Source organism: Cryptotermes secundus, unplaced genomic scaffold, assembly GCF_002891405.2.
Source record: "Cryptotermes secundus unplaced genomic scaffold, Csec_1.0 scaffold645, whole genome shotgun sequence".
In the NCBI taxonomy this organism is placed as follows: Eukaryota; Metazoa; Arthropoda; class Insecta; order Blattodea; family Kalotermitidae; genus Cryptotermes; species Cryptotermes secundus.
This window is the reverse complement of record NW_019723910.1, coordinates 422,048-434,064: the sequence shown is the minus strand read 5'-3', so window position 1 is coordinate 434,064 and position 12,017 is coordinate 422,048. Positions and strand designations below refer to the sequence as shown.

The 12,017-nt window shown below is 40.2% G+C and overlaps 1 protein-coding gene across 1 annotated transcript in view; it reads right to left on the bottom strand.

The window, feature by feature from the left end:
- The window catches only part of LOC111862102, a 29,993-nt gene extending 18,795 nt beyond the window's left edge, over window positions 1–11,198 (bottom strand). Inside the window, exon 1 of the mRNA XM_033750555.1 lies at window positions 11,172–11,198. Coding sequence (XP_033606446.1) covers window positions 11,172–11,181 — 10 coding nt within the window. The 5' untranslated portion in view covers window positions 11,182–11,198. The remainder of the gene's footprint in view (window positions 1–11,171) is intronic.
- Window positions 11,199–12,017: the final 819 nt, after the last annotated feature.

Below are 12,017 nucleotides of genomic sequence, written 5' to 3'. Positions count from 1 at the left end.
ATCCCATGCTGATTAATCAATACCGTTTTTATACACTGTGTTGGGACATGGCACACACACACAAACACATGGCATGCAGACTGCAAGGCTGTGCATGTACAATGACTCTGGTTCCTTTCCCGAAAAACAAAGCGACCAGCAAGACCAAGTCCTTGTAGTATATGCAGATAAGAGGCACCTCGGCTGTTATTAACATTCAGCAAAGTCGTCTGTTCATATACTAAACACAGAAATATGCAACAACACCAGACACGCCGAACAGGCTGGTTTAGAGTAGATTTTTCCAAACTCGTTGTTCGCGGACTGCCCGTTGTGCGTGAAAAAATTTCAAGTGATCCGCCTTCCATTTTCAAAGTCAAGACCTTTCGTGTATGAGCAGATACATATGTGTTTTACATGAAAAAATAATTACATTACTTCCTCTTTAAAAGTCAAGGCGGTGTAAATGTTGACTAGATTTTACTTTCATTTCATCAGAATTCTTAAAACTATTTCGTGTAATATTCGGGTAGTCAGCCAAAAAGAAAAGATCTATGAAGTAAATGACCCAATAAATTTTAGGACCCCCTGTATCCGGGAGGTTCTCGGTTCGAATCTTGGCCAGAAAACAGGCTACTCTGATGGAAGATTACATAGTTTTCCTCCATCCCTACGGGATAATACCTCGATTAAGCCATGCTATCCTGACAGGGGAGTTTCGTAGTTTTCCTCAGTTGCTTAAGGCGAATGCCAATACCTCAAGCAGGTCACGAGCGCTTTCTTTCAAATTATTTCCAGTTTTTCATTCATCCTTCATTCTACAGTCTGAAGTTATATGTAGAGTATCGATAATGAAAAGCGTCGTGAAAATAACCCATAACAAATTACACGAAATAAGAGTCACTAAAGGACGCACTGCCGGTCACGGTAGCCGAGCGGTCTAAGGCATGCACTGTCTTCGCTCGCTCGGAAGCCGGGATCGTGGGTTCGAATCCCACTCAGGGCATGGATGTTTGTGTGCGTTTTTCTGTGTTTGTGTACAGGTAGAGGCCTTGCGAAGAGCTGATCACTCGCCCAAGGAGTCCTACCGTATGTGTAAGATCGAGAAAAACCGAAGTGAATGGAGTTCATGGAGGTAGGCCTAGGCCTACTGGGGCTGTAGTGCCAAGGAAAAAAAAAGTACGCAATACAATTGTAAGCCGGAAGAAGTAGAACTGGTTTTGCATAAAAGTACAGACTTACAGACCTCATATTTCTTTAATCAATATTGAGTGCAAATTGATATTGTCATTGACTGTTTTACAGCCATACAGCGTTAACTTATACCTCATTAAGAATTATAATTTTAATGATGCGCATATTTTACTAAATAAAAAAGAAGAAACGGCAATTTATAGGTTAGCGTTAGATGCACGGATCATACAATAGAGGGAAATATACACACAATCTGCGTAACGGGTTGCAAATACGTGCTAGCGGGTGAATCAGACACTGGTCCATGTGCTTATAATAGCACATCCTTCGACTGGCTGCAGCAGATACTGAACTTTTATCTTCCAACTCAAAAGTATGACGAAAGCAGGGGAGAAGAGGGGAATGGCCAGGCTTCAGAAAGCAGGTCAATGTCCATATCCAAAATATAATTCTTCTCTTAAATCAATGTCATTCATTCTTTTTAGGCAGAAGCGGAAGTTAATGATATTTCCCACATATAGATTTGTAATCAGGATCGAAAGGATAATTCTACGGGGAATTTTCAAGTTGGAAGTTGGAAGTTCAAGTTTGGAGTAGATCCAGCAATAAATCATTATTTAGCGATATAAAAGCCTGAATATTTAAATTTCTACTGTCATCATATACATAATATGTTTAATTTATTCAATTCTTCTAATGTTTTAAAATTAGACCTACCACGTGAAACTGAAGTCCTGCAATAGTGACGCTATATAATTCTTTTAGAACAGTGGTTCTCAGATGTGTGCGCTATAAGTGTAAAGATAGAATTTGGACTTCCTTAACATTTTTAAAAATTATATATATTAATATGAATGGAAGAAAATTGATGTTATTACAGGTACGCAACTGATAGATAGATATTCCAAGATCGTGGCCTTTATTTAACGATTCACTGCTCGTACCTACAATACTGTACAGCATGTTTCGACTAACATATTCATGTACATCCACAAGTTGTAATTTGGTTCAATGTATTCCTCGAGGTCCTTGTCTGTGGAATTAAAGTATAGGATTAAATATATAGTAGAATCGAAGGTAAGTTTTAAAATTAATATCGCATTAATATTATATATATGCTGAGACCCGGAACTGTGAAGTCAGCAGGGATAGCCATTGCTTGAGAACGGCTCTGTAAACACAACCGTTGCTAGGCAGTGGCTCAGTGGATTCATGTGACCGCGGCCAAGCTTACACGCAACAATAGAAGAACTATTTGAAGCCATGTTCCAATTATCACGTGACATGATTCTGCTTTCATTAGGTTGTAGTGGTCCGTCAGTGTGATATTTTGTGTTCTATCATGTTATTGTTTTATGTTTTCTTTGTGTAGGGGTTATGTCACACTAATGAACCGCTAGGAAATGAAGAAAGCAAAAGGAATCATATTAATTTGAAATCCAATTGATGTCAAATTACACTTCATCTTCAACCCTAAACTTTAATTCCATTGACAATTGCCTCGAAGAATACAGTGCACTAATTTGCAGTAACATAGAGATGTAACTGATGATGGGCCTGTGTTGGCCAAAACATGCTGTACAGAGTTAACGAGCAGCGAACGATTAAAGAAACACTATAAATTCAGAACATTAGTATGGGAGGTGGGCAAAAGAAGGAAAATACACAGTTCAATGGTAGTTAGTTCAACATTATGCGACGGGATGCTACAGCTCAGACTGAAGTTAAGATAAAACTAAACAGAATTCATTAGTTCTGCAGAACTAGAAAATGCCAACAACAATGACTTATTTTTATATTATTATTATTATTATTATTATTATTATTATGGTTCTACAGCCTTCTTTTAGGCCTTGCTGCCTTTTCAGGTTCTTGAACCTATACATAGTCGATAGGACACCTTGGAGGGGGATCAGCTCGTCGAAAGGCCTGTACCTACACATGTAACAACACAAACACTACAGACATCCATGCCTTGAGTTGGATTCGAACTCACGATCCCAGCGTTCAAACGAGCGAAGACAGTACATGCCTCAGACCAAGCGGCCACTGTGAACAGCATTCATTTTATCTATTTCTTAAAAATTACATAAACTGAATACAAAGATCATTTTATGACCTCCCGCAATTCGTTGAACTGCTTAGGTGGAAGACGAGGACGATCCTCCCGCCAAATCGGACAGTGGATATTCGGACTGACAGGGAAACCGACAAATCAGCAGCCTAAACACGTTGAAAATGTTTAGTATAGGCGTGCACCCCCAATACTGAGTCTTCTGAAAATTTTAAGTAGTTTAGAATACAATTTTTTAATTACTAGTGGTGTGCGACTAAGTCCCTTGTAGGCCGCACCATAGCTCAAACGGTTAGTCGCTGGCTTCCCACCGAGGCGGCCCGGGTTCGATCCCGGGTTTGGTCAAGTGGGATTTGTGGTGGACAAAGTGGCGTTGGGCACGTTTTCTCCGAGTACTTCGGTTTCCCCTGCCAATCTTCATTCCACCAATTGTTCCACAATCACCCTCACCTGTCATCTGGGGTTGGTACAATAGGCCAGAAGTGGCCGCAGTACAAGGAACTTAGCCTCACCCCACTAGCAATAAAAAAGTCCCTTGTACTGCGGCCACTTCTGGCCTATTGTACCAACCCCAGATGACAGGTGAGGGTGATTGTGGAACAATTGGTGGAATGAAGATTGGCAGGGGAAACCGAAGTACTCGGAGAAAACCTGCCCCAGCGCCACTTTGTCCACCACAAATCCCACTTGAGCAGACCCCGGGATCGAACCCAGGCCGCCGCGTTGGAAAGCCAGCGACTAACCGCTTGAGCTATGGCGCGGCCCTTAGAATACCATACATGCATACAGGCAGATAGAGAATCCACCTTCCTATAATACATCAATTTTATGAACTTTCTGCTAAGAACGTATAAAAATTCATGTTTTATTTTACTTTGGATTCAGAGAAGAAATGGAAGACACACTTTAGATACGGTGACCTTACATCTGGTCTATTTTTGTTGCCAAGCGCTTACAGCCTGTTAAAACCGATACTAGAAGCCAACATATCGGCCTTGTTTGTTTCTCTATGCGTAATATTAGTCTGTCAGTCAGTACGAAACAATCATTGGTTTAATGAAGGTATTTAAAAGTTTTATAACTGGACGCCAATAGAAATAAATAATACGTGTATTTTATTTCTATTTGTCTGCAACGCAAACTACAGTTTTATAACTTGAAACAAAAAGAACCGCCCTTGAACAATATCTATCTAACGCAAAAGACATAAAAATCCAAGTTCATTTAAGAAACTACGAACAATAGGTATTAAGGGTCAAAATGAAGTAACAGGACTATGAAGAACGCTACCTACCGAGGTCTACCTAATATTATTGGGACGATTAAACTAAGGAGCACACATGGAGCAAATGAGAAATGCATACAAAATTTTAGGTCGAACATAAAAGTATAAATTGTAATTTGTATCTGAAATATTTTTCGACGTAACTAATACTTAGTGAAATTCAATACACGTAATTTCTGACTCTATACGCTTCTGTGGTCTAGTGGTCAGAGTGCCTGCCTACAGATCCAGAGGTCCCGGGTTCGATTCCAGCACTACCAGATTTCCTGAGAAGTAGTGGTTCTGAAACGGGATCCACTCAGCCTCGTGAGGATGATTGAGGAGTTATTTCAAGGAAATAGCAGCTCCGGTCTAGAAAACCGAGATTAATGGCCGTGGGAATCCGTTGCGCTGACCACGTAACACCCTCTATCCGCAACAGTTGGCACTAACTTCGCCGACAAGCGGCGGTCGCTCGATCGGTATAATTCGCTTGCGGACTACAGGCTACGGAGTTTCTTTTTTTTAAATAATATCGATCAAATCAAGATAAGTATTTCCTGGGAGACGTACGAGTAGCTCGGAGGAAAATACTGACTCACTGTTAAGTCCAATAATGACGTTTGTGACTATGGTGAAATTCTAGGTTCAAAGAAACAACCCACGAGTAGATCTACGCTACAAGAAGAAATGGGGTTAGATTTCCGAGAGTAGTAAGAAATTTCTTTCTTCACAGCGTTCAAACTGTTTCTGCGTCCCACCTAACATCTTGCCTAACGGACACCAGTGGTTCTTCTTCCAAATATAAAGCACCGGACTCGTGAAACTGACTAATAACCTCCACGCAATGCCGAGATAGAAACAGTGGAATTATATCTTCTCTTTCCCAATATGCTTTCTTGGTACTTAATTAAGCACAGGACAATTTTACGTTCTTACCAATATTTCGTATGATGATCCGATTAAGAGAATACCGAAGCAGTCTGTAAATAGATTAGATCTATAGATTTTAAAGTTTATCTCCAGCACCAAATTTCGTCGAAATTAATTCTGTAGTTCAGAAGCCGATTCATATGAACTGACACACCTGCTCGCCCAATTTATGGACTTCGGCAAAAAAACCTCTGTGGCTTTAGTCCGCAAGCGAAATATACCAACCGAGCGACCACCGCTTGCCGGCGAAGTTAGTGCCAACTTTGGCGGACAGAGGGTGTTGCGTGGTCAGCGCAACGAATCCCCACGGCCGTTAATATCGGTTTTATAGACCGCAGCCGCTATTTCCTTGAAATAGCTCCACAATTATCCTCACGTGGCTGAGTGGACCCCGTTCCAGACCCACTACTTCTCAGGAAATCTGGTAGCGCCAGGAATCGAACCCGGGACCTCTGGATCTGTAGCCAGGAACTTTAATCACTAGACCACAGAGGCGGTCTTATAGACTTCGGGCAAAGAAAGCGTAAAATAATTCTGCCTAAATTGCTAATTGTTCCGTCTCTTTCAGAAATATCATAATTAGCGTTTGCAGTAGGGATTATTGTCACTGTGCTTGATTAATTAGACACTACGCCATGAAGACGTATCGGGGAGTGGTGGTATAACTCCACTTTGACCTCGGCACTAGATGGAGGTTAGTGATCAGTTTCACTTTCTGGCAGCTTTACCCTTACGAAAACATCCCGCGTGTCCCTTTGGATAGGAGCCTGGCGGTATCTCGAAGTATCTCACTTTTTATATCGTAAGGACTGGACATTCTTCAAAGTTCACTGACAGCCACTGGCACAGAAATGAAGGTCTGAGCCTTTAAAATATACGACTTTCGCCAGAAAAAAAAACAACGGGAAAGAAATTAGTTTATGGTTGAAGTTTGTCTCTTAATTCAGACAGCGAGACGCGACTAGATGGCAGGCGGGTTGCAGTCCAGTTATCGCGCCAGGCGCCTAATGTCCGTCAGAGCCGGCCTGGGTGATTATCTGCTCGCAAACTGAAAACAGTCTGGTGTAATTTTTTTTTTTTAGGATTGCCAAATTAAAGTAACTGATGACATTTCCTTTCCGGAAATTTCGGTTTACTTATTTCCAGGAAACTTGAAATTTACTTCTGCAGATATCTGCGATATTCTCTGCTTCTGTCCCTTTTAATTTCTATGGATGTCTGCGCAGTGTTGCCACATTATTAATACTAAACGAATCATCACGAGTTATCATAACAATACATTTTTTTACTTACTTAATCCGGTCCTCTTATAGCCTACACTGTCGAGTTTTTTTTATCATTTTACAGACGCTGTGGCCCTTCGGACGAGTGGTCAGCCCTCGCAAGGCCTCTAAACACAGGACAACACAAACAGAATAAGCACATACACATACCAAACATCCATGCCTTGTGTGGCATTCGAACCCACGATCCCGGCTTCCGAGCGAGCGAAAAAAAAAGACATGCCTCAGACCTCTCGGCTACCGTGGCGGGCTAAACATTTCTATGACCATATGATTATAAAAAATTGTAAGCTGAACTTGGGCCCTTCGTTGATTACATTTTCAATGTCAACATATGAAGGAGAGTGTGACGTGGGGAGGCTATCGGGCTCAAATGAAGCAGTTTGAAACATATACAAGATTTTACTTGGAAAACTTAAAGGGAATAGACCACTTTGAAGACTTATGTGTAAACGGGAGGATAATGTTAAAAATAGCAAAGTGTGAGATGTGATCTCAATATATGTCACTTAGTTACTTTGATTACTTATATAGTAATAATTATTATATTAATTTTTATTAATAATTATTATTTAATACGGCGTAGTGATTGGTTATTGTGGAAGTGGTAGTGAAATTCCGGTTAAGACAGTCACCGCGTTTTATGGAATTGGAATTTTCATTATTTTGTCACAAGATTTCGCCACTAGATACCACATTGAACTAGTCGAATCCAGTTAAAATGTTTCCAAAAATAGTCTTAGGTTATAATAATCGCAAGGCCCAAGGCCCAGAGCCTAACAACGCTACACAAAATATCTAATTAAAGACACGCTAGCCTGTAACAATGCTTGGCACAGAGAGTTGTGGGTGGTCAGTCACAGGGGTTGCTGTGTTTTGGATTTCATTATCAGAGCTGCCATTGAGAAAGTGCCTTTGCTATTTGCAGGCTGAGGCCGGAAGAACCCAGTCGTGGCGAACAGTATTTGAAGAACAACACGGCAGAGCAGTTAAGGCACTAACGCAACATACTGCATAAAGTCTATCGAATGGGTTAACATTAACGTTTTGCTCTTCTGCTGTTACAGATGTTGTGCAGGAAGTTCGTATTTTTATTGTCGTTTCTTTTAAAAGTGGTTGTTTCTTTACGCGATTACGCAATAGTCCGAAGGCCAGTTTTAAAGCAATTTATTGACCAGCAAATTCTCTAAAAATATACAAGTTTACCCAACCTCTGTTTCATCCGGTCAACGAAAAGCACAACCTTCATAGTATTGCAGATCCATATCAGACTGTGCGGTGGCACCAGGAACCTAAATAGCTTTACAACTTTTCTACATAAGTTAGTGAATAGTCCTACAGAATTCCGAAATTTTTGATCAGCTGAGCGATTCTCATCTTCTTAAGAAATACTCTGCATGATGGAGTTATTTATCAGTACACTACAGCTCATACTTTATTTGAAAGTTATTACCAAGAACGACCCTGATGGCGGACGGCCATACAACAAACTTCCGCCCCAACATAAACATTCAGGACAACCACACGCCGAACCAAAGATAAACCAACAAACCAATAAAATCATAAGGCAAACAAGTGTACAGCAGCAGCTTAACCCATGTAACCTAGAATTAATCCGAGACAACTGAATAAGAAAAGCAGAACAGCATTACAGTGAGCAGCAGATTCCGGTTAGGCCGAAACATATAGTGACAAAAAAGTAAAAAAGACGAAAGGATATTAACCGACGTTGCACATAGACGGCAAGAAAGCAGAATGTAAAGCCAGACGTAGCAGTGTAACAGGATGCTGCAATTTAACGTTATGAAACTTGTAACTTTATAGACTACACAAACAACACATTATACAAATGATTGTTACATGAAATACAACATACAGATTTCATCAAGATACGTAATTTTTAAAACGTTTCTTAGATGTAATGAGTATTAGCCCGTGATTATGTCTGGCCATTTAACGCTGATTTTTTTTACCTCGGGGAGACTTTGACGCAATCGATTCCTGGTGGACGAATTGGCAGCGGAGCAGCTCTTGCTCCTAGTATCTTCGATTTTGCCTGCCAGCTATCATTACACCAGTCCACCATAGTCATATATCACTGCTCCCTGGGCCGTGCTACAGACCTGATGAAGTAGGACGTCATAACACCCTCAGTCTTTGAGTTGGGGCTTTATCTCTGTCCCGGCGTTTGTTTCGTTATGGAGTAAGGAGGTTAGACCGACATTTATGGCAATATTGTCGGACTGCACAGAATTTACCGTGATACTTTTTCAATGGTCAATGATTTTCCGGGGAACACGGTAGCCTGGTTGATTGAGTCACTATGCTACAAACCGGAAGGACACGGGATCGAATCCCGATGAGGAAGATTTTTCAAATTACCTAATTCTTCCAGCCGCACTATGACCCTGGGGTCGACTCAGCCTCTAACATAAATGAGTACCAGGAATATTCTTGGAATATTCTCGGGGGTGAACGGCGTCCGGCGCTTAAGGCTGACAATCTTACCGCCATCTTTGAGCCGATAGTCTAGAAAATGTGGGAACCTCGACGTCTCACAACCCTATGGGCCTTCACGGCCTGTTACAGGGATACCTTTTCTTTTCTTACGTAATGATTTTTTACCTACGAACATAAAAAACAATGTGTTGAGCAAATTTGCGGAAAAGGTATTTGGGAATATCTTTTCTGAATTGCCGTACACCTTTCCATTATTGTTGTAAATAATAATATAATTCTTATAGCGTATCCTCACACAACACTCCGTGCAGAGAACGTTACAAGTTGGAGAGGGGTGTGCGCAATGTGAAATAGTTGAATGTACCCACCCGCAATCGTTCCACCTGACTCCACCTCAACTGCACTGCAGTGCGGCGAGCAGAACGCACCCTCTCTTTCTCTCTCGAGGAACTTCACCCATAACTTTCTTCATGCATTCGGTGGGAAATAAGCCAGAAACAAACCTCGTAACCAATCTGACGTTCCATAAGGAGTGGCACTTGAAAGTTGAGGTGAAATACAGCAATATGAGAACTTTAAAAACTACTTTCAAAATTACACACTGAATTGGCAATAGTTCGTAACTTCATGGATAGATATTTTGGACTTATATTGTTCTAGTCCCACGATATCATTATGGTGAATGATTGCAACAGTGCACATGTATAGAGCTCTACTTTTACTTTAGAATCCGGCTTCCTTTAATTTTAGGCTTACGTTAAAGTAAGGATTATGGTGATTGTGAAAGCCACTGGATCACATTTATCTGAACATACAAAATGTACATTTATCATATATTTCGATATATCATCAATGTTATCTTCAAGTGATTCAAAATTTACAAATGATGTTACTGCTGGTTCGCATATTAATCGAAATAATTTCTTCTGTGTCATTTTATTCGGCATTCTTTATTCCTTTACACGGTGTTAACTGTGTGACTAACGCACAGCGAATGCAGGCCATATCCGTTCACTAATGTGCGAATGAGAATGCTGAATGTACGTTATGCAATGCGAATTTTTTCATTGCACCTGATGTTCGGCCGGACGCCGTTAATCACGTGAAAACAAAAACATAAACTGGCTGTTCAAAACAAAGCTTTCAATAACAGCACAAGTACAGGTAAGTACTTAAGTATGAAGAATATTAGTGAAATGGAAAAGCCCAGGAATCAACATTTGCATATGACAATGCAGTGCATAACCACAGCTTCAAATTCATGGACTGCACAACCACTGTCGTGAGGAAACACGTTGACAAACAAAATTCAGATATAATCACCAATTTGCAATATTTTGTCATTTGCAACAGAGCTAAAAGAAACTGCGCGTTTAAATTAAAAATTCTGAGCTCTTTATGTTTGAATTTATCGATGTTTAATATACAACGTATTATTATATTTTATTTTTGTCAAATTTTAACATGTCCCTTTTTTACCAAATGTCCCGGTTTTTAATGGGACAATGGAAATGTTAATTTTTTTTAAGTATTATAAAAAAAAGTAAAGATATCCCTGTAACAGGCCATGAAGGCCAATAGAGCTGTGAGACGTTGAGGGTCCCACATTATCTAGACACTCGGCTCAAAGATGGCGGTAAGGTTGTCAGCCTTACGCGTCGATAACCAAAATTAAAGAAGAGTTAGAGATAGGAATGTGAATTTTTGTGCTCCTACAAAGTTCTACAACGTCTTTATGAAAATTGTTAACATATTGACAGTTAAAAACGCGGTGATGTGACGAAGTTATGAGGTTATGTCTGACACGCGTCAAGAATATGTGTTAGTGGAGATTTTTAGCAGGAATTTATCAGTAAATTGCGTGTTTGTGAATTTACAGTTATAATTAGCTTTGTCATATACATTAAAACACATGAAAGAAAGAAAGAAAGAAAGAAAGAAAGAAAGAAAGAAAGAAAGAAAGAAAGAAAGAAAGCTTAATAACCTCTTTTCATAAGTTCTTGTTTTTAACTCCAGTGATGCACACGATTGCTATGCTTGTCGTCTGTGAACCTGACAGCACCCAAGCAACCAGGATCTCGTGTGTAACTTTGATCAAGATGTTTTATTCAATTCATGGAATGACTGCACAGCTATCCAGGTCACGGAGCTCGGTCTGCGAAGGGTACATGCAGCTCTCCGGAAGTATAGTCTGGATACGGAACAAAATGAAAGTAGGGGCTGTGAAAGTGACAACAGTTATCACTGGAATGACAGCCACTGCGCAGGTCCGACTCTCCAGTCTGCCACAGACAGTTTAATATGCAGGAAAACTCCTTTAGCCGAACATCTTGACAGATATGAGGTTGCCCACAGTAGAGAGGTACAACTTCCCTAGCGTGGAGAGATGTAACTCAGAATATTCTAATTTGAAACTTGACTCTAAATTAAAAAAAAAGTATCAACATCGTAAGTCAAATAATTTTGTTATATTAAACAGCAATAATAAAATAAATTCTCCGGCGTGCACCGACTTGAACCGCTGGAACATCGCGATTGTAAGTCCAGTCCCAGTCTGGGCATGGATGTACATTCGCGTTGTTGCTGTGTGTTTCTTTTCATGTGTAAACAGAGGATGTGTAACGGTTGGAAATGAAGATAAATCGATTGTCATAATACAACAATTGCTCTACACTCTATAGCATCGATGCGTGTAGATTAGGTATAAATGTTCCTTAGAAATGCAGAATTAATCAATTCTGGTTGGTCTTTGTGTGTTATTTGCATAAATGAAAACATAAGCTAACATTAATGAGCGCCTTTTTAATCTCAGAAATCATTGATCGGATTT